The sequence below is a fragment of the Halictus rubicundus genome, chromosome 18, assembly GCF_050948215.1.
Source record: "Halictus rubicundus isolate RS-2024b chromosome 18, iyHalRubi1_principal, whole genome shotgun sequence".
NCBI classification, from domain to species: Eukaryota; Metazoa; Arthropoda; class Insecta; order Hymenoptera; family Halictidae; genus Halictus; species Halictus rubicundus.
The window spans coordinates 8,681,635-8,704,634 of NC_135166.1; the positions used below are offsets into that span (position 1 = coordinate 8,681,635).

General features: G+C 39.7%; 1 protein-coding gene across 3 annotated transcripts in view; it reads left to right on the forward strand.

The window, feature by feature from the left end:
* Positions 1-2,790: 2,790 nt before the first annotated feature.
* The window catches only part of LOC143362830 (protein RUFY3), a 77,416-nt gene continuing 57,206 nt past the window's right edge, over positions 2,791-23,000 (forward strand). Inside the window, exons 1-10 of one of the 3 annotated variants that reach the window (XM_076803303.1) lie at positions 2,792-4,129; positions 5,263-5,441; positions 5,518-5,627; positions 8,801-9,008; positions 9,093-9,256; positions 9,346-9,508; positions 9,584-9,700; positions 10,564-10,704; positions 13,979-14,076; positions 21,167-21,383. In XM_076803303.1, the coding sequence (XP_076659418.1) occupies positions 3,778-4,129; positions 5,263-5,441; positions 5,518-5,627; positions 8,801-9,008; positions 9,093-9,256; positions 9,346-9,508; positions 9,584-9,700; positions 10,564-10,704; positions 13,979-14,076; positions 21,167-21,383 (1,749 nt within the window). In that variant the 5' untranslated portion in view covers positions 2,792-3,777. Of the gene's footprint in view, positions 4,130-5,262; positions 5,442-5,517; positions 5,628-8,800; positions 9,009-9,092; positions 9,257-9,345; positions 9,509-9,583; positions 9,701-10,563; positions 10,705-11,113; positions 12,596-13,978; positions 14,077-21,166; positions 21,384-23,000 lie in introns of those variants that run through there. The other 2 variants (XM_076803304.1, XM_076803305.1) reach the window with 2 other exon arrangements.

Here is a 23,000-nt window from a genome sequence, read left to right on the forward strand (position 1 = left end):
GTTATAAATAAATAGTTGTGTTACTTGTTTGTTGAGTGAAATATGTTCGCCGGCGACGCGGAGCAGAAGCCTCAGCCACGTACGCAGCACGTTCCTACTGTGGTGTGTTGATAAACAATATAAACATACAATGTAGGGCAAGGGACTCAATTATTGTGGGGGTATCAATTAGTGTGCCTATATCAATTATACTTATTTTTAAAGCATAATGAATATTAGAAAAGAGATATATAACATATATATTAACTGATTTTAATGAAAAAAGTGAATATCTCTTTTTTAATATTCATTATGCTTTAAAAATAAGTATAATTAATATAGGCACTATAATTGGTACCCCACAGTAATTGGCTCCCTTACCCTATGTTGCCATTGGGAAAACTACCACTTTATACTCATAAGTCGACTTATGATTTGTATGCAATTACATATTATAAGAATCAGCAGGTTCAATTTAAAGTAGTAGAGACGTTAAGAGAATTTAGAAAATTATTACAGAAAGAATGGACTTTTTACTTGGCCCATGTTTTTTAGAACGAAATTTTCATTTTGCATAACGATCCGCAGTCTGCTCATAAGTGTATTGAATACGATTTCAAGACGAAATCCAAGTGTTTTCAGTATCCTTAAAATGAAATACTATTTTCGAAAATGTACGCATGTTTTAAAATACATAGGATTATTTACAACTTCTCATTTAAAATACTATTTTACCCAGTTTTGGCACCGGCCATTCCCACCATGAGGCATGAGTGTCGGGCGCTCGCGATCACGCATAGTGAACGCAACGACACAGGCAGACAGAGGATAAAGCAAGACAAGGCAATGGTAAGTCAAGGCACCACCGTCAGGCGAACAGGCGCGCGCGCGCGTGCAAGCGCGAGCGTATAGTGAAACGTAAACATGGCCGCGGAGAGTAGCGAAGGTTTGCCAATATCTCCGTCCGAGAAATCGTTATCGGGTAGCCTAGTGTCCGAGGAAAATGAGAAAACCGTCTCACGATCGCCGTCGACTTACTCGATTAGGGAGGACAAGTGGCCGGACCTGGTCGTCTCGAGGCCTAGAAAACTGGACGCCTGGTGGTCGCCGAGACGTGAGTACATAGCGCGATAGGTGCATGCTTTTCATCTGTTTTTAGCGCGCGATTCAAACGCGCCGGGACCAGCCCGGCCGTGTGTCGTGCACGCGCGCACAACTCGATCGCTGTTTTTGCTTATCGAGAAACGCCTACTACCTAGCTGACGTGCCGCCACAGTGTTCGAGACAATGCTAAACAGTCAAATTTTCGAAGTGTGAAATCTCAAAAGAATTTTTGTCGGAAAACATTAGTAATATCATGTAATTTGTGATACTACCCACAATTTTTACTAAATATATTAATATCGTAATATCGAATATAAAACTTGATATATTTCCCAAAACACGTGCTATTTGCTTAATATTTACGAGATTAATTTGATTCTTACAAGTTATGTTTAATATTATAAGGCTTTTCATAACCCACAAATTTTTTTCAAATATTAGCAGTTCCTACGTACTTTTCTTGCTAAATGTTTACCAACTTCGATTCGACTTTTAAAAAAAGCACCAAAATGTACTTCTCCGATTTTTTGGATACTACTTCTGGACACATTAAACTTTAAGTAGCAATCCATCTTATTTACCTGAACTTCTCAGAATTGGAAAAAATTACCGAAACAACGCGTTTATTCCCGAGGCGTACGTAACGGTAGCCGGTAGCCGAATGCTTCGCGTGTCACCCTTATATTATATCTTCCCAATGCGAAAAAGTACCTGTTTGATTTTTGGCACACTACTTCAGGGTACGTTGTACTTTAAATAGTAATTAAAAAAGTCCATTTTCTTATATTTTCATTTTGATTTTTCACGCATCTCCGATATTCTGATAAATACATTTTTCAAACGAAAGTTGGTCAGTAATTATACGACAATAAACTGCAATAAAAAAATTAGCAAAAAGTTTTTTACTTAAGTAAAAACGAAGAGCACTTTAATTTTTTTGTCTTTAAAAAAGTATTAGAAGTCTTAGGTCGAAAATGGATTAGTTTAGAAGTTATTAATTTTCTGCCAACTCCCATAAGAGTTCGAACACTGTGCGCCACCGTGTCGTCAATAGCGAATCTGTCACGTGTTACGACGAAATATAACCGACTGTTTAAGTTACATCCACACTGAAACAACATTGAAAACTTTCAGTTGATGTTGTATGCATCTTGGAAAAATTGTTGCTTGTACGAAGTAAAAGAAAAAGGCGATAAGAAGGGTCAAAAGATCGTTCGATGTTGCTTCAGTGTGGGTACAGCTTTACGTTCGTCATGGAGGATTATCGCACGATTGGTCCGCGTCGAACAACAGAAGCCAATCGTGCCATTTCCGAAACATTGCGTTGTTGATTCTGTACCCTAGCGGTTGCGGAAGATTTTCGGAATTTAAGGTTATCCGTTGTCCTGAGACACGGCTCTCACAGGCTGCCGCCGCCATTAGCATGGGCGATGAAATATTTAAATGCTTCAAGCTGCGAAGATCAGTCAATAATGCGTTCTTCGAGTAACGTAAACGGAAATTCAGCGATTTGTAGCTACGTAATTTTCGAAACCGATTGAAGCAGTCGTACAGATTCATTTTTTCAATTTATGGTTAATCGTGAGAACAGAATTATTTCTAGAATAATCCTATACGTGCGTAAAGAGACTGCCTGACGTGTTAGTTTAAACATTTTTCTTTAGTGAAACGATATTCTTAAATAGTGAAATAGACCAATTTACAAACTTTGCGTAGGAGTCCCCATATATTTTCAACCTCGTAAATAAAATGCAATGCATGCCATCATAAACGAAGTAAATGGACTGGGAATAAAGCTTGAAGGGATAAATAGTACATTTTCATAAATGAAAATATGAAATATACGATCGGGGTGAATTGTCGATCCACGTTTACTCGACCACGCGATTCATGGTGCCCTACATTATCGACATTGTTAGATCATTGAAAGATGGCAGCACGCTCCAGTCACCGCCTAGAGCGGGAATATTGATTTTCGTAGGTGGAGGTATGGTCGGCGGGAGAATCAATATTACTTTTCGCCGGCGAACTCGCCATTTTCGACGTGATATTTTTCGTGGACGAGCGACGACGCACGGGACACGCGAGTTTCAACGGCAGTGCGTCGATTTCTGTAATGTTTCCTTTATGAAAACCGGTGTGGCACGACGTTGGGCTACGATGTAGTATCGCTCGGACGGAAATCGTTTTTTCTCCGCTTCAGCAAAAGTTTCTTTTCCGTCGCTTCTACCGCAGTGTCTATATTTCAATTGCAACGCGCACGGATCAACACCACTGTGATCCACCAACGTCCTCGTCAGGCGACCGTACACAACGATACCGATCGCTCGAGAAAGAATCACAATAAGTGCTTGAAACGTATCCGCGGTGGGTGACAGATAAAACGAGGAATCACGACAACCGAGTTATCGACGCGATCTCTGTGTCATCAGCTGATCGACCTCGTTAAAAATAGAAGGAATTGTGATCAGACGAAGAGAGGCAAAGTTCATTCAGCTAAGAAAGGCAGAGAGCTGCTCTTTTCGACAAAATCTCCCTTCAGAGGGATAGAGGAGATCGGCTATTCTCTGTGGTGCGATTAGATTATAGTCAGCTCGACGGAGTGATCGGTAGCGAAGGAAAAGTTCGTTGGCTCGATAGAAGGAGAGGGTCGGAGGGTATACGAAGGGATTGTGCTCGCGATCTACGTCTTCTATGCGGCAAGAATCCCAAAACGGTCTGAAGATCAGGCCACCGGTCGACCACGGTGGTGTCCATCACGGTGGGATCATGCTCGAGGAGGATATGGCTGGCGCACAGGACACCATATACCTGTGCAATTTCCGGGTATCGGTGGACGGCGAGTGGCTCTGCCTGAAAGAACTTCAGGATGTCGAGTTCTCGTTGCAGGACTCGCTGCAGCGGTCACCGTCACCCCCGCTCGCTCTCAGTGGTATTAATCATCATCACCATCATCATCGCCAACAGCAACAGCTTCCCGATCAGCGAGAGCTTCGCAATATAATGCCGCCAAGTCCGCCACCATTGCAGCACGTCTCCAGCTTGTGTCTGTACTCGATGTTCTTGCACTGTTCGCTTCACTTTGGCCTTCCTTGACTTTTCTCTTTCGTTCTTTCTTTCAACACCTGGGACTTGGGCGACACGTCACGCTGATTTTGTTTGTTCGCGGCCTGATCGCCGAACTTTTCTCTCGATCAACAAACTTTCTGCGTCGAGCTTCCTTTCCGTTCTGTCGATAGTCGAGAATGGTTACGATTTATGTCCCTGGCTTGGTGATCCTCGAGGACCATTGATCCTCTAAGACAGCGTCTCTTAACCTTTTCGATGCCCGAGTCGACGCATTTGTTTGCAACGGTGCCGTGGCTCAATTGTTCGTAATGCCAATTTTTTAAAAATGATTATTATTTAAAATTATTCACAAACGTAACACTAAAGTTTCAAGTAAAAGTTACTGTTTCAAACGTATAAAAATAATTTGAATCACTCTACCGCAAACTCTTACTTAAATTGTGAACCAACCAATGCAAGACAATATTTAATTTTTAATAGCTTTGTCAGTGTCGTTCCTTTCTCCATTAATTGATAAATTTTTATTGCAATTCTCGAATTTGTAAGAACATTCTGCGAGAACGTTTTGAGAGTATCTTAGAAAGAGGAATTTTTTTAAAGAAGATGAAATCAACTTTTAAGAATGACGTAGCTCACTTCATTTATATTTGTACACCTGTATTGTGTAACTGACACTAAGTTGTAGAACGATTTGAACATAGTTCTAAATCAATTAACGCTTGCAATCGGGCTTCGTTCGAAACTTGCTCCCAGACCTCGACTATCCGATACACTCTATTCTATTCTTCGGGAGATCTTCGGATCAATGCATCTTTCGTAAATTTCTTTTTTTCTGCAATCTGCCAATCGATTCTATCTTTTCTATTGAAGCGTGAAACCATCTTTGCTCCTCTGTTGGCACTTTTGTTTCGATAATTTTGCATTGCGCTTCGTCGATATTCGCATTCATGTAATCATCCTCATAACACCGAACAGGCCAACTTGCGAAAGCGTAACCGAAGAAGATTAGGAATGTTGATAATCAGGATAGAAGCCAATAACGGTGTAATACATGGGGAGAGGTTTATTGTATGATCTTCCAACTGGAACAAGAACCTATTGTTTTTGCAGCACGGGATCCAGTGATCATCGAGAGGAGTAATCTCGTTAATATTTCGAAGCTGATCGTCAAGGAGCTGATCGAAACGTCATTGAAATACAGTCGAATGCTTGACTCTGATCACATGCCCTTGCAACACTTCTTCATCGTTCTCGAGCACGTGCTCAGACACGGTTTGCGACCAAAGAAGGTAAATCATACCTTCAAAATATTCAGTCCCCGGTTTCCCAGACGAGGAAAATGGTATTAACCGCCTTCGATTTCAGGGTCTCCTCGGACCCAAGAAGGAGCTCTGGGATATACTTCAGCTTGTTGAGAAATATTGTCCAGAAGCGCAGGACATTACGTCTAGTATTCGTGATCTACCTACTGTTAGGTATACTTATAATTTTATTACTGACTTTACGATTTAACATTGTACTTTCATATTATCGCTGGACTGTGGAAGTTTATTCAGGTATATACAGAATATGAAACAAACATGCAAAGCATGTACAATGGTATATGCACGACAAGTACAGAAAACACGCACTTTAACAAGAACAAAGAATTTGCATTATTGGCAAATAATATCTCCATACGTGAATTGTACTATAAAAAGAATATATAAATCTTGAATTATAAAATTGTGAAATAGCTTCATAGTTAGTACTCATAGTTCACAGCACTGTCTGTAGTTTACAATGATGAGACTTGAGAGCATATTTGTTTAAAAAACATGCAACATATATGCAAATATGCAAAATGAGGAATACATTTTTGAGATTCTTTAATCACGAAGCATGTTTCTGTGGGAATCGCAATTACTTAATGTGTTCGTACGAAAATGTACATTTGCATAAACATCCGCAGCTTAGTAATCACATTTATACTGATCATATCGTTTTACACGCAACAAGTTCATAGAATTTTGAACAATTTATAAATTTACGAAGTTACAATTGATATCATGAATAACTAAAAAATGTGATACAATTTTGTTCTAGTAGAAGTGATTTGATAACCTGTTTAATTGTAGTTACTACAATCCTATAAACAAGGTTTCCCGAAAATGTTGTATTTCCTTGGAAGGGATGATTCCAGAGACCATTTGAAGTTATGTACTTTTTCCTTTGCGAAAATGTTCTCCGAGGTGTTCTTCTTTGTTAAGGCGTTATTAACGAAAAACACGGACCAATCAGAGCGCGGATAGAGCAGGCGGATTTTGACTCATTGTCAGCCAACGGTATGCTCAACGGGAGCTGTCGCCGAGCCGGGATCCCTCTGCTATAGCCTCGCTATGATTGGTCCGTGTTTTTCGTTAATAACTCCTTAATAAAACAGCGGAGAACATTTTCGCAAAGGTAAAGTTACTTTCAATGATCTCGGGAGTTATCCCTGTCAAGGAAGTACAACATTTTTGGGACGCCCTGTATAATGAGCTGAACTTTGAACTTTTATTGCATCATTCTATTATTACTTGTTGACGTTAAAAGAAGTTCCGTGATAAACGTGCTTGGGAATGTAGGAATCTGTTCGTAACAATAAGTAACAATAAGTTGTCACTTAATATCCTTCAAATTTCGTGTTTGATAAAGTTTCGAGTTTGTCTTGACGTCATCTGTGAGAAAAACACGGCTTATTGATTATCGGAAAAATGGAGGATTTTAGTAGTTATACTAAATAGGACATCCTGTATAAAAAGATATGGTAGAAAATGTAGAATTTTATGTTTGTTTTTCACCGATATATAAATATTTTTTATTGTTCTAGAGTTTCATAAAATGCTAAATGGATGTTCTAGACTTTTTCTCGATTAAAATAATTGATTGAACAATTCGTTAGTTCTTAAAATTATTAACGAATGATTTATAAAATAACGTTTAACCACTTACTTCTGTCGCACACACTTTCTAATTTGCTGTCTGCAAAAACAAAATTTTCGATATACACATACTTTCAACTTTATCATGTATTTATTGGGTATATAAAAAGAAAGAACCAATGAAGAAAGATGATGTTTTGGGGATGACTTCGAATTTCTAACTTCGATGTTATGTAAATGGTCAATGAATAGGATCTAATCTTTAGGAATATGTGTTCTGACATCACACGAAAACTTATTGTTCCCCACACGTTCTTTAGGGTGAAAATTCACCCATTTATTTAGAATTTGTGACATTTTCCTGATTACAATGGAACCACACATGACATGATTCGGAACATATTTACTTGTTTAATCTACTATATAGTAGAACCTCGATTATCCGAAACTACGATATGCGAAACAATTATATTTGAATCTAAACAGTTCAATCTAAAGCGATCTGTCTACAACACGATTCATTGCACAAATCAGTAAAGATTTCATCTAGCACTGTAACTACGTAATTGTGCCATTATCCGAACACTCGTGTTCCATTGATCAGTTCGGATAATCGAGGTTCCATAGTATCGAGAATTAAACGAGTAAACATGGTCCAAATTGTGTCACGTTTGGTGTCGTTCCAATTAGAAAAATGTCACAAATATGATGATTAAAGTTTCACAAAGAAAAAAAAAAAGAAATCATTAGGTGTTTATGTTTTGTTTACTCACTATCCCTTCATACGTCAGACATTGCTTTACTTCTGACATCACTGTATGTCTGAGGAGCGTATGGGGATTGAAATGGGAATAGATTAATCGAGATCCCTGTTAGATTTCCGACAGGGGATATACTAGAAGTCACCTGGAAGGGATACTGGAGGGTCTGATTGGCCGTTAGGCACACATCATTTTGCTATTAGTCGAAGTGTCAGTTGTGACTTTTTTCTGGTAGCAGACCGATGATGAGCCTTCGAAGGAACGCGGTTTTGACAGAAAGGAAGCGGTCTCGCACGCATTTGCGATTCGAGCGAACTATTAGCTAAAGCAATCATACATAATACTATGTAGCGTGTGACGTAAAAGCCTAAACATTGGGACTGCTGGAGCGTCAGAGATGCAGATAGGCGGACCTAACAATAGACCCCTCTTGCCCGTATGCCGTCCCGCGGTTCATCTTCTCAATTTCATCATGGTATTGTCCATATCTCACAAGACATTTCGCAGGACAGCACAGGGATAAAGGGGGTCCATCGCTCGCTCCGCCCGTCCGTGGACGCTCCCATAGACATTGTCGCAAGTCAGGGGAAATTGAGGGGAGTACAGTTACCCTCTCTCATTACCGGGTTAGTCACGACGCAGACGGAGACGCAATGCGAATTGGGTGCGCGCATCACGTCACCTGACCGGCCCGTGACGGAAGTGTGGTGATTCCCGCCGCCAGAAAATGGAAGAATAGCGTTGTAGAAGGAGAAGGGCAGAGTGGGAGACAAGTCTTAATCTGGCAACACTGCCTGTAGCCCCAATGTGTTTAGGCTTCGACGTCACATAGTATGCGTGGCCGCTTTATAGTTCGCTAGAACCGGAAATGCGTGTGAAACGAGGCCGTGCACATTCCGCTCCGACCAATCAGCCCGACGTTCGTTTCGCGGGACTTCGTGCGAGGCACGCACAGTACACGTTTGATTGCGTTGGCATTTTCAGGACCGCAATGGGTAGGGCGCGGGCGTGGTTGCGTATGGCGTTGATGCAAAAAAAGCTGGCCGATTATTTGAAAGTTCTGATCGATCACAAGGAGGATATATTGTCCGAGTATTTCGAGCCGGACGCTTTGATGATGAGCGAGGAGGCGATCGTTGTAATGGGTTTGTTGGTGGGTATGAACGTGATCGACTGCAATTTCTGCGTGAAGGTTAGTCAGCTCGTTTCCGTTTTGCTCGAAGACGGCAATCGTCCCGGCGACTACCTAAGTACTGTTTTGCGACTGTTGTGACAGGAAGAAGATCTTGATTGCCAGCAAGGTGTAATCGACTTTTCGCTGTACCTGCGCAACAGCAATCACATACCCGGCGAGTCTCCGGACGACGAAGTCGGAAACGACAATATGACCACCGTACTCGACCAGAAAAATTATATCGAGGAGTTGAATCGTCATCTGAAGTAAAAACCATTTCTTTCCATTCGTGATTCGACATCAAGCCCGATGCGACTCGGCTGTGAGGGATATTTTATTTTAACGTCGATTTCAGCGCGACCGTGACGAATCTGCAAGCCAAAGTGGAATCACTGACGACCACGAACGCTCTAATGAAGGAGGATCTGTCGATCGCTAAGAATAATATACTGTCCCTTCACGAAGAGAACAGGCAATTAAAGAAAGAACTGGGAATCGAGGTGAAAGACACGAACGAGGTACGAATTCCGTTTCAGAGCCCTCCGCGGTGTTCTCCCGCTTGATCGGATTTTGCAAAATCTTTTTCCTTGCAGAACGGAAAACCGCCAATTAAAATCACTGAAACGACAGCGGAGATTGAGGAACTGAGAAGTAGAGTCGAGGCTGAAAAGAAAATGCGACAGGACGTGGAGAAAGAGTTAGAGTTACAGGTGGAGAATTACTTTAAACGCTACACCGATTTCCGCGCGCTTTATATGCGCCCTCTCCACCCCAATTCATTGATAACATCGCTATTGAAATTACCACGTGAAATAGTACAAACTAAGGTCGATAATTCGTTGGCAGTCCACAGTGACAGTCCGCAGTCCATTCGTGACAAAGTTAATTAAATCCAAGTGTATTGATACAATTTTTGTCGTAATATCTTGATTTGGTTCATCTTAAGAATTAGATATGTTGACAGACTTGTTCCCTCATATCTATTCTGCATTTTGATTATTTCACGCGAACATGTTTCTGCAGATGTTTGGCTCTTGAGAAGCTAAGATTTAAAGAGAAATCGGTTTACCTTTTATCGTTTTCGAGATATTATTTGGTAAATTTGGCAAAATTGACATTAATTTTGAAAATTCAATTCGTGTTCCTCAGAATTAAAGTAGTTCAGTAGTTCGCTAGATCAAACCTCGTTTATTGCACGGAATCCTTATTTACTGGATACTAGCGTCTCTTACCATGAGGTGTTCAAGGTTCTGACACTCGTGGCGAGCATTGTGGTCACGTAGAAATGAGAAACAAAAGCTCGATTTCTGCACGCATTTTCGACCCCGTTTCGTGCAACGAGCGATGTTCTATTATACATGAAAATTACATGGTAAAATCTTTTACAATTTCGTGGAATATAATTTCATGCAAAACTTCTAAACATTGTCAACGATCCTCTAGAGCCTTTTTGGATAAGAATACCATTACTGAACAGACTCCCCGATTACAATTAGAACCCTCGAAGTGCCACAATCGGTGCCCGGTTGTTGTTGAAGTCCGAAGTCTGACGAACAAATTTTCTCCGAAACAGATCAGTATGAAATCGGAAATGGAAGTGGCTATGAAATTACTGGAGAAAGACATTCACGGGAAACAAGACACGATTATATCGTTGCGGCGCCAGCTCGATGAGATCAAACTGATAAATTTGGAGATGTACAAAAAGCTGCAGGTGATGTCCCATGTTTCTTTGTCGTATGTTAATCGTAACGCGGCGTGCTTAGAGCGCTAACAAAATTCGTCTTGTCTCGAAGAGATCGGTGCCGAAGTTTCATTCGTAACGGAACAACTTACAATTCGGAAAACGATTTTCACACGGACGATCGATCGCCGACACAAGCTGTACCCTCGTTGCGATTACGATCATTGCATGACTCATCTATCTCCCCGAATCGTTGCACCTCGAAGGGACCATTGCGCTTCCACGACACGTTTCCCAACCCGTTTCTAACATGACCAGCTTTACAGATTTTTTAGCATTCCTCCTTTAGCATTGTTCAACTCCTTAGTGGTCTTCTCTGGCACTAGGGGGTCCAGGTAGCCTCTCGAATTCCTTTTTTCTGGACGTATTTCCGTTATAGGAGTGTGAGCACGAATTAACGCAGAAAGGCGAAATGGTGAGCCGGCTGCACGCGAAGACCAATCAGATCGGCAAGATCCTGCATAACCTCGAGAAGTACAATCACCTGATGATGGACGGGGACAGTATTCGTAGCCCCACCACGCCAAGTAGTGTTTCTAAATCGATTCTTAACAAAACCAGTCCCACATCGCCACGGGGCTACCCGCCGGCAGATAACGTTCCCACGGCCGATCAGCAATCGCCTCCTAACAATCGACAACAGCTCATTAGTAGCCAGCAGAAGCCCGCCAGTCGACCCACTAACAATCACCAATCATCCAATAACGATCAACAGACCCCTAACAATCGGCAAGATTCTCCCAACAATAGTGAATCCCAGAGAGCTGATAGTGAAGGCGCTAACGATCACGCGTCGACCAAGTCCGATAAGAGCCCGGAACAAAATCCATGCAACGGCGAGGTTCCTAAGGCCGTGCAATCGGTTCAGGAATCGACGAATGTATAAAAACAGTCTTTTCGCCTTTCGAGAAATGGTTTTTATATACTGTACACCATTGGAACTTCGTTTAAACAATCCTGTCTTAAGGCTGTACAAGACGCAATTGTTTTTTTACACACCGAGCCTGCTTCTGAAACGTCCAATCGCGTCCTCGACAGGCACGAATCACGACATCCACGCGTCATTTATAAAATATAATTTTATATCTTTCAATATTCTCCTGTACGCTCGGGCATCTTAACACTTGTTTGTGTCATGGAACGATGGAACTATATCTCCGTTGCGTTCAAACACTTCTAGAGGAACCGCGAAGCAAAGAGCCTAAAGATGTAATTAACGGCGTTATTGGGTATTTCAGAAGCATGGTATATACGACACGAAACGACTATATCAAATTATCAATTATAATTAGAGCTCTCTTACGGAACTTCCTATATCCACAAAAAAAAACGCGTAGAAAATTGACGGAATATCGATCGAAGTATATGACGGTAAATTATATGAACGATTCATGCATCAGTACGCTTTCTAACGAAGTCTCTATCAAAGTGTGTTTCGATTGCGGCACTCTATATATATATATATATAAAATTAGCTGTGCTCTGTTACCGCATAATTGCGCTGTTAATGAAATTGCTATTATATATCGAACTATCGAAGACAATAACGTCAATAGAAGTTTTAACTATATTACGCTCGTTTACGAAGTACAATTACCAGGTATTTCATTTTTCGTTGAGTTTCGATTATGTTCGGTAGCTCGCGTAGATTATCTTGAGCTATTCGTTCGGTTTTTTTTTCGAACGAACATATTAATAATCGTCGCAACGATTATTCTCTGTTGCATGCTTCACCGTTGAATAGTGATACTTTACATGAGTTATAGCTTCATGGTTGGACTGCGAATATTTATGCTGACTCGTTTTCAGACATTGATTTCCGAAGACTAGGGTAAGGGACCCAATTACCGTGGGGATACCAATTACTGTGTCTATATTAATTATATTTATTTTTAAAGCATAATGAATATTAAAAAAAAATATATATATTAATTTTTTTTCATCAAAATCTGTTAATATGTTATATATATCACTTTTTTAATATTCATTATACTTTAAAAGTAAGTATAATTAATATAGGTATAGTAATTGGTATTCCTACAGTAATTGGGTTCCTTACCTTAGGATGAAAATAAAATTGATTTTCATAACTTCAGTTAGGTGATTTACGAAAATAAGTTAACCCCCGGACGGCAGACCATTCTTACAACTATTGTATAATTGACGATGTTTACGACTGTTCACCGCATTATTTATGAATTTTTGGAAATATATTTTTGATGGTACGTTTCGTAAACATGTTAGTCTTTTTATTGTTCCTAATGTAACAACTGATAATTTAGCTCACTCGTCAGAAACTGAGTAATTGAATGTCGATTTTGATATTGTGGGTCAAAGTGGACCCAAGGCACGCTATCGGAGGGTTAACATATTATAGTTGCGTATTCGCCGTCTGATCATGGTGAAATGCAAGAGAGAATGAGGCTTGTTGGCGGGCGATCAAGTATTCTTCCTAGAGTTCGATCAATTGAATTCACTTTGCATGCTTTTCGACTAATTTTACCTATACAGCACAGTTTCTTACGGCGCACAGTGGGCAATTTGGACAAAATCGGATTCAAAATCAAGGAACTTTCGATAGGAATGAGGTAGAGCGATGAAATCTTTTTTAAATGAAAGCTGCAACTTTGTAGAATATGGGAAAAATAGAGAGATTGTGGTACGAACATTTTTTAACCTCGAGAAAATTCGTTAAACGCGCACAAATTCAAGAAAATTTTAGTTTTTCCAATACCACGCGCGGAAAAAAATTTTTTTTTAACATGCTATACATCATTTCCCATAGATTTTTTCACGCTGATTTCAAATCTGGTCTCAAAATTTGTCTACGACCTCAGGATTTTGCAAAAAATAGATTTTTGCGACAAAAACTAATGAAGTCATTTTTTCGTTGAAATGATTGGATGGTAATAATCTCTCTATTTTTTCCATATTCTACAAAGTTGCAGCTTTCATTTAAAAAAGATTTCATCGCTCTACCTCATTCCTATCGAAAGTTCCTTGATTTTGAATCCGAGTTCGTCCAAATTGACCACTGTGCGGCGTTCCAATTCCTTTTCGAGGGCCACTTTTACACAAAACACCAAACAAATACTAACCGCTGTCACATCGGCTGGCGTTCGGCCGCGAGTTGTCTGTATATGTATATGATATTTCTACGCATTGTACGATTTCAGGGTTACACCTAGTCTCGAGAACACGAAACGATTCATTTCGCTTTTCACTGAAACAGAATTTATTTCAGGAGTGCGAAGGCTCGCTTAAGCATAAGACAGAACTGATCACTAAATTGGAGGCTAAGACGCTATCGATGACTGAGAGCATCCAAAAAATGGATGAAAAGTATGTTTATTTGTCTTTCATTAGTCTTAGTTATTTCATAAGCACGACTGACTCATCGGTCCTAGGTCGTAGTCGAAGCGATTGTTGCATCAACCAATTGGACAATTGCATCTTCTGTACAGTTTCTCTCGCTTGGTTTCCATCACTGTACGATCTCATTGTTGTAGTCATACGTCTGATCATCGTTTCAAAATCATCGCTTACGCTCATTGTAAGTGAGAGGGAACTTCGGCACTCCGAACGATTCTGCTCCGTTTCGATTTTTCCAATCCTTGCCTACGAACGTTGTGAACTTCATATCGTTTCGTTTGCTTCCACTAAACATTTGCGTAAACCGATAGCAAAACGACGAGGCACATTCCTATTTTATTCTTAAGTTATTGTGCAATTCGACAGTTCCTAGTTCTTCGCGAGAGTCGAGTTTTCGGTGTAACGAAGTTCTCTCCGAAGATTTATTCATCTCATCAAAGCTATTGATTAGAAAGTAAAAAAATCTTTTAATTTCTTTGTTTCTGCTCCAAGGAATATAGCCGCCGGGCAAACAGAAACCAACTAAAAATTAAAAAAAAAACAAAAAACAAAAAGATACACTGAAACCCTTCGCGTTGTTACGTACTAGCATTTCCGTACAAAAACATAGTTGTTGTGATAAGAAAACAAATTTTCTATTAGCCCGTGTATCGCCCGACGTACGTCGAAACAGGAAACGACAGTGGTCGTAGCTAGAGGTGATTTATTTTTTACTTAATTAGGCGCGTCGCGCGGAAGCGATCGGATCTTTAGCGTAGCGGATACGTGCATTAGGAACAGAACGGCTTGTCTGTCTGTTAACGGAGATGTTGGCAAACCTTCACTCGAAACGGCTACTTGCAATTATGAATATTAATGTTATAGGAGTTGTCCGCGTTTTCCGCAATAATTCGTAGATTTTCACCTGACCGGATAACGTGTATATCGATGCTGTCGGGACGCGAACCGTAGAAAATTATCGATTTCAATTATGTTCTCGAGCTCGAGCGCGCGAGACGTGTATTTCATTCGCGTTAATTGTACGTCAATTACATACGACCATTGGCGCGTTCAATCGATCGTCACGGAAATTGACGGTCCGGTTGTTGTATTTAAGGAACTGACTTGCGATCATGCTCGCCATTGTATTATCAACAAGACTTCCCTCCCGTCTGTTGCTTTTGATATCGTCTTTTTTCTTTTTTTTTTTTTCACGGGGTTGTCGACGAACGATCTTTTTTCTGTTGTTCCCCGATCCGTTCCGTTTTTTCTCGCTGTTGCGCGTTTTTCGAACGGTGCCGTCGTTCACGGCCACCACGAGACTTACAGTGCCATACGAGTATGATTTATATTCTCTCTTTATAAATATAATTATGTATAAGCATCGACGAAATGGTCGTTATAATCCACAGATACACTACGTGTGCTTGTACCAATGCAGCGGAAATAAATTTATGACAGAAACTAGTTTCCATTTGATTACCCTCAGATAGGGATGTGCGGGCTGCGCAATGTGTCGGGTACAGTGTCGTCGAATTAAGACTTGTCTCTTACTCCGCCTTTCCCCTTCTATTACGCCTTTCCCCCATTCCTCGGCGGCGAGCATCCCCACGCTTCCGCCACGAACCGGTCACGTGACGCGGTTCGTCTCTGCCGTGCATGTGTCACAATGTCACGCGACGAATCCGGTAACGGCAGAGAGAGGGTAATTGCATTCCCCTCCAATCTCCCACTGCTCACTGCAGTGTCGCCAGATTAAGACTTGTCTCCCACTCTACCCTTTTCCTTCTACGACGCTATTCGCCCCTTTTCCGGCGTTGAGCATCTCCAAGCTTCAGCCGCGGCCCGGTCACGTGACGCGTTTCGTCTCTGTCGTGCATGCGTCACAATGTCATTCGAGTAATGACAGAGAGAGGATAATTGTATTCCCCTCAATTCCCCTGGTCTTGCGATACTGTTCGGCTACCCGACAGTTCGAGTTGGGTCGAGAAAGGTCGAGCGGACTCGGAAGTCACTGTTGCCAGACGGGCTTGTATGCCCCTTAAAATGCTTCTCTCTCTACCATTAAATGTGGCTCGATTCTCCTCGTAATCGGAATAATGTGACGTCACGTATCCTCTCGTGCCGCTGATACGTTCCGCGTGCAGAGAGTCGCGAGTGGGGAGTCTGGTGGTGGAGGGGGAAGCGTACAGACTGCATGCTGGCAAACGGTGCTCAGAGTCCGCTCGACTTTTCTCGACCCAACTGTCGGTCTACCCGAGTGTACTTAGGTAAATACGTATCTATTGGGCACCCGCCCGAGCCCACTTGAGCCCGTAATTTCAGATATCCGCACATCTCTACCCTTAGATCATCTTCGTTTGAGACCGACAACGGTGCGTACAAGCTTCCCTCGGCCGCTGAACTTGCATAAAGTCATGATTCTATTTACGACGATCTTTTCTTTCTTTTTAGTTCGCACTTTCCACATTCCTTTGGTATTAGCGTTGCTCGGCAGAACTGTGAAGGACCATTGAATGTACCTGTCAATAGCAATGTCCAACAAGTGTTCCGATAATCGACCACCATATATGTTTGTACACCGAACGCAAATATTACGAAATTTAATTTCTGAACAAAATTCGATTTCTCAAATTTATATATTTTTTGTGCTTTAACTGCAAAAGCTACACGAATGTTTCGTACAGAAAACGGTTATAGAACCGTGGACTATTTTGGATAAAATAATTTATATTTTAATATTTTTAAGCAGTCTGAATAATTAACAAGACATTCATCACGCACCAATTTCTTCGATGTTTCGAATTTATTTTGAAAAACGCAACATTTAACTACATTGAGCGATAATGCAGATTTTACAAAATATTTTATAAAATAGCTTTGCGAGACCCGAGACATTGTTAATGATAATCAACGCCAACAATCATTTGATGCTCCTCTTTACATACTAATGGAATAGATGACAAACTTCAAATTTATTAATATATTTTTATTTACAATCGTCACGAGCATTTTTCTAAAGGCAATGTACAATAATAATTCGAAGCTCTTTCTTTTTATTTTGATGTGTTCAGGAAATTAATAGCACTGAGTGCAAGCATTCAAACATTGGCTGCTTTTATCAATTTTTATCAGCAGTTAGTACTTTTTCCTGATACGTTCCGTGGGATTTAACCTATCGTGTTTGTAAATATTTCATAAAGCAACAATTAAAAGCAAAAAAGTTTTATCATTGTAATCGAACCAAAGATTAAGTAAACATTAGTTATAAATTACTAATTTTTGACTCTATACTTTAATACTTTCTTACTCAGCATTGGACACTCTTCCAAAATGGATCTTTAAACACGACATATTATAAAATAAAAACTCAAGGTCACCATCATATCTTGATAAAAATGAGAAAAGTCAACAAATTAATTGTTGCGTAGTATGACCCGATCAATATCAAACAATTTTTGTTCGTAGCATCTTTTTATGTAATAATTAGGTTACGAGTAAATTTAGGGGTAGAACTTCACCTTGGCAACCCAGAAACTTTTAACTTTTTTGTATATAATCCTGTAGATTTTGATGAGAAACTGCCAAAAATTCAACTTTTAATGTTAGGAGTTCACCGATTCCAAAGTTATGCTTGTTCAAATTTGAGCGATTTAAACGTTTTTGACTGGTAAGGGTGCCGTCATGTTGGTATGCACTTTTCGGGTGTCGTATATCGAGTGGAGCCGCTAGGTGGCAGCGCAAGTACATGGTAATGTCGATAACGTAGATTTGCAACCGTGGTCGGGCCGGGCTGACCCCACCCCCCGCACCGATAGGAACCTAACCAACCACCTCGCGGTTCCGTTCATTGTACGATGTCCGAGTACATACCAATATGGCCAATATGGCTTTAAACACGCATAACTTTTGAACCAGTGAATTCCTAACATTAAACTTGGATTTTTGGCACTTTCTCGTCAAGATCTACAGGATTATATAAAAAAAGTTAAAAATTTCTGAGTTGCCAAGGTGAAGTTAAGCCAATTTAGGTGTTACAGTTAAGTGACTCACCCTGTATGTATAATATGAAGTTTTAAGAAGATCTTTGCCGATAGAAATATAAATGATGACCACCGTGCCCCTAACTTTGGTATAATAACAATGGACAGTGGCTTTATGCGGTTCAGATCGGCTCTCGACTGCAGTCTGCACGCACCTTAGGACAAATACTGATGTTTCGTTCCCCGTTAAAACGAATAATTGCATGTGACCTTAATACCCTTGGATTCGCCGTTTTAATTTCGCGGGGACTTTAGTATGAAAATCGCCCTAATTAAATTTCCTTTTGTCATCGTTTCTTACGAAATAACGAGGTTATGATAATGCACAAGGTAAGTCGGACTTTCGTTGCGTTAATCGGCGGATTATGAGTTCAAGGAAAAATAAACGAGCGGCGAGAGATCTCCGATCCCCGAATTTGCCGGAGGATCAGCGCGTAGAGCCATTATAAAAACATTCCGGCCGTTTCTTCGGCTGGATAATGATATTCGGTCATGAATAATCATGGGGGAAAAGACTTCCGACGAGACTTCGGGCCGAGTTACTGATCTTCGTTCTCGTAACTTCCTTGCATTGTGAGGCTTAATATTTCTGCGAACTCAAGCAGAAAAATTGCGCCGGAGCACTCCAGCGAATTTGTTTAAATGGATGGCTGTCCCGGTTATTGAATCAGACGAAGGAATTCTTAGACAGCGTCGGGGTTAGGCGTGGATTGTTTATTTATTGCGATACTGTTTCTTCCGGCGACATTAATATTCGTTACGAGCCTCTAAAGAATATTATGCACCATTCAAAGTTAATCAACTCGTCGAATGATCGCAAGATAGTGCCTTAAGTACATTTCGACGTTCGCGATTCTAATTTGAATGCATTTAAATTTCGATGCTCTACAATAACGAATCGTGAGAGAATAATCGTGCCGCGGTTAGGTTAAATTGATGCATATAGTTAGTACAGAAACAATTTGTTTGACAGAAACCATTTTGTTCCATTTCGTTCAGTTGCTATGAATGTACAGGGTGGTACACCAATAGGTCACCACATAGTTTAACAAAACGTTTTAAGCAAACGTACATTGACGTTACGCGAAGAATTTACACATGTTCTGAAAATATCATATTTCTCGTAACAAACAGAAATCGTTTTTAATTGTCTAAACAGTATCATACGTTGTCGTTACCTCATTCTCTGTGCGATTCGTTCTTTTTTTAATTTTTATCTACGTCTTTGTGAATAAAATTATTTCTAAAATTATATATTAATTAACTTCCTATTCGGTTTCCATTTCTTACAATTAGTACAGACAATTTTTATTTTGGATTCACCCTCGTTTATTGTAAAAGAATGCGACAAGTAAAATATGTATATGGTGCTATTTAAAAAATGTGAAACAACATTTTTAAAAAGTTTGGGTTTGTAAATTCTTCATACGAGATCGGTGCACGTTCGTTTCAAACATTCTTTATTGAACTATTCGAAGCAGTTAAAATGAGCCACCCTGCGTAAAACTGCATTTCAACCGTACTATTCGAGCATTAATCATTCTTGAATTCTTTTTTCATCCACGAATCATTAACGAATTCATCGTAGGCTGTGTTCACCATTCATGTGAGAGCGATTCGGAGATGTTTAACACCCCGCGACAAAACCATAAGACATACAATAAAATGAGTAAAAAATGTACTCTAGTACGAACTTTTTTTTTCGTTTATTCATAATGTTATTGTTCTCATCATATAGTAACATTTTATACAGGTTTATGCTTTCCTTAAAACTACGGTTCAAAGTACTTTAATAATAAGTGAAAATACGTTCGTGTAGCTGCGACAAAACTGTTGAAAACTCATTACTTTTCAAAATATTTTTTTTTTTCAGCATCTACAGTAAATGTTAAATGATGCACAATTGCGCTTATGAGGAAAAACATTTTAGTTGCATTATGTAACTCAGGCCTGGGCAACTTCTTCCCTGTCGTTGCTTCACGACTTCCACTACCAATGCGCAGATTCCCCCACCACTGGCCACTTCATACTACCCTACCGTGCTTTTATCTCTCCTGGAGACAACCTCCTATATAGGATCCTAGCCCCCTGCCCCATTCTCCTCACTCCATAGGAGCATGGTGGGGGATCTCAGGAGTGGGAAAAGGATTCGCATGTGGCTCGCGAGCCAACAGTTGCCCAGGGCTGATGTAACTGCGCCGATGCACTTCCATAGAAATCGGCATTGCAAACTGATACAGCTTATTAAACCATGCAAAAGATTCCTTTACTATTTTTTTCTATTTTCAATAATACTTTCGAGGTATAATTCGGCCCAGTTACTAGACACACCCTGTATATATTAAGCAGTGGCGTGCAAAAGTATCCCGCCACCCTTTAAAAACGAATAATTTTCTAAAAATTGACTGAAACGGTTTGCCCGGTTGAAGCGGTTGACTGAAATTTTTGCTGAAAAAATTGCCGTTGATCGAAATTTCCATTGTTCTTTAACTTTTTCATCTGCGTCTATAATGACAATTCAAAATACGCCTGTCCTAGATCTAAGTAAGTTATATGTATACACAAAGTTTCATAAAAATCGAGTAAGACTGCTATGAGTTATAAATAATTAAAAATGACAAAAATTATGAAAAACCAAAATACGAATATTCGTACAACTTTCAATGACCATACCCTTTTTATGCGTCTAGCGTAAATGCACATAATTTACTTATATCTACGAAAGGCATATCTTAAATTTTCATTATAGGCGAAGATGAAAAAGTGAAAACATGGCCGTTACTTTTTTTCTTCGCAATTTCGACCAATCTGTAGTTACCTAGGGAACTAATCCTTCTAACATCAAACAAACAAAAAACTCAAGCCATTTGAATCAATTTTAAAAAAGTTATACGTTTTTGAAGGGTGGCCGGACACTTTCGCACGCCACTGTGTGTAGTTTTGTCGCGGGGTGTATGTTGGCGAAACGATTTTTCCGCGTGATGCGAGACCGCGGGCTCTTGTTTGACGGTGAAGTACCAGCGTTTTGGCTTAATCAGGTGCAAGGAAATGGCCAGCGTGAGATCCGAAGCTGAGGAGAGGGTGAGGATTTTGGGTGCCGAGGCAGCAGAGAGAGAGGCGAGGGCGAACGGGGTTGAGAGGGAATTGCAACTCGAACGTGAATGGAGGACCTCCTTGCAGGAAGCATCGATTTCCAACGCGGAGAAGATCTCTCAATTACATCAGGAGATTGATCAGTTGCGGCGGGTGTCCGAGGTACATTGCTCCGTTGAACGTGCATACAAGATGCCTCCGAAGTATCTGATCGAATTTAGCTGCAACCATTGACCCACATCGGATAGTTATTTATTTCATCTGCGGGGTGTAAAGAAATGTTGCGTCCTTTTCGTGCCTCTTCTCCAGGGATCGAAACGAACATCTCTAGTTTCCAAAACAATTCTGTTCGAACCTCTATGTTTCGCTTAATACATAGTTGAGAGTAAAATTCGAATGGTAAAATCATTTTTTCAAAATATCATCATTTCTGTTTATGAAGACAGAGTCCGAAAAATCTCAAAAAGCATTTTATATTTATTTTAGCTTAAGATACAATTAATTTTTTAACTCTGTTATATTTAGTTCACTAGTTATAATATTTCATTACTGATAAAAAGATATATTTAATATTTTCGTCAAAGATCTTTGATAATCATAAATAGTCATAAGTAGACTGCGGATTTTATGCATTTATGACAAAAATGAGCAGACGACACACAAAACATCAGACCGAGTACGGTTGTGTTATTTTCATTGTATTAAGAAATACATTTTTATTTTGCATAGAAATCCGCGATCTGCCTGTTAGTAAGGGTTCCATAAGAGACACATTGGCGAGGTTTGAAATTACATATATAGAATGTCAAGTTAACTGTAACAGTTATTTACTATGCATTGAATAATATTCGATGTTTGTCAGAATGGTCGACGACTCTGAAAAAGCTGTCGGTAATAGAACATTTTTATTTCCATATTTTATAAGTTCGATTCAAACTAAAATTTTTACTTCTCAGAATTTTTTCTTGTCTGCTTCCACTGGAATTTGTAAGATCATAATGTGTTCCAAAAATTTTTCGGGTCCATGTCTTAAATAGAACATATCGAAACGTTCCATTACCTTCTCGATCCCTGGTTATAGCAGACGATTTTTTGCGTTTCATCGTAGATACGCTGAAACGTCGTTTCACAAAGGAAACTTCTGTCCCCAAATGCAAGATCAACATTTCTTTAATCGTACTCTAATCTACTCCGAGAGTTTACGAAAATTTTGAAACTTTCTGTGGTTTCTATTTCTCCTTACTGGTCAAGCTCGGTTTGATTGAAAAGAATCGTGAATTTCCTTTCATCGTAGTTCAGTCTTCGGTGTAAAAGTTTTTTCTACGATGCGATAATTGGAAGTTTGTCTAAATATTGAAATTTGAAACAGTACCTTTAAAATCATTTTATTAACGAAGACAGCAAAAAAGTAAAGATGAATTCCATGTTCGAAGTTTAACTTACACAGGCTCACGAAAGTACTCCCTTTAAAGCAGTATAACTTTTTTTAAATTGGATCAAACGACCTGACCTTTTTTAGTAATTAGAAGAATTGGTTTTCCAAATGATGTGCAAAAAAGATTTTGAAAAAATTGCAATTGGTAAGAGTTACATGAGAAAATAAAAATGGCACTTTTTACAACTTTTTTATTTGAGTCTGTAATGAAAATTTAAAATATGTGTTTTGTAGATCTTTGTTAGTTATACACATGCTGAAAATGTCATCGAAATCGATTAATATACACACGAGCTACGAGTAGTTAAAAATGGTGAAAATCGTAGTTTTTCACGACTTTTGGT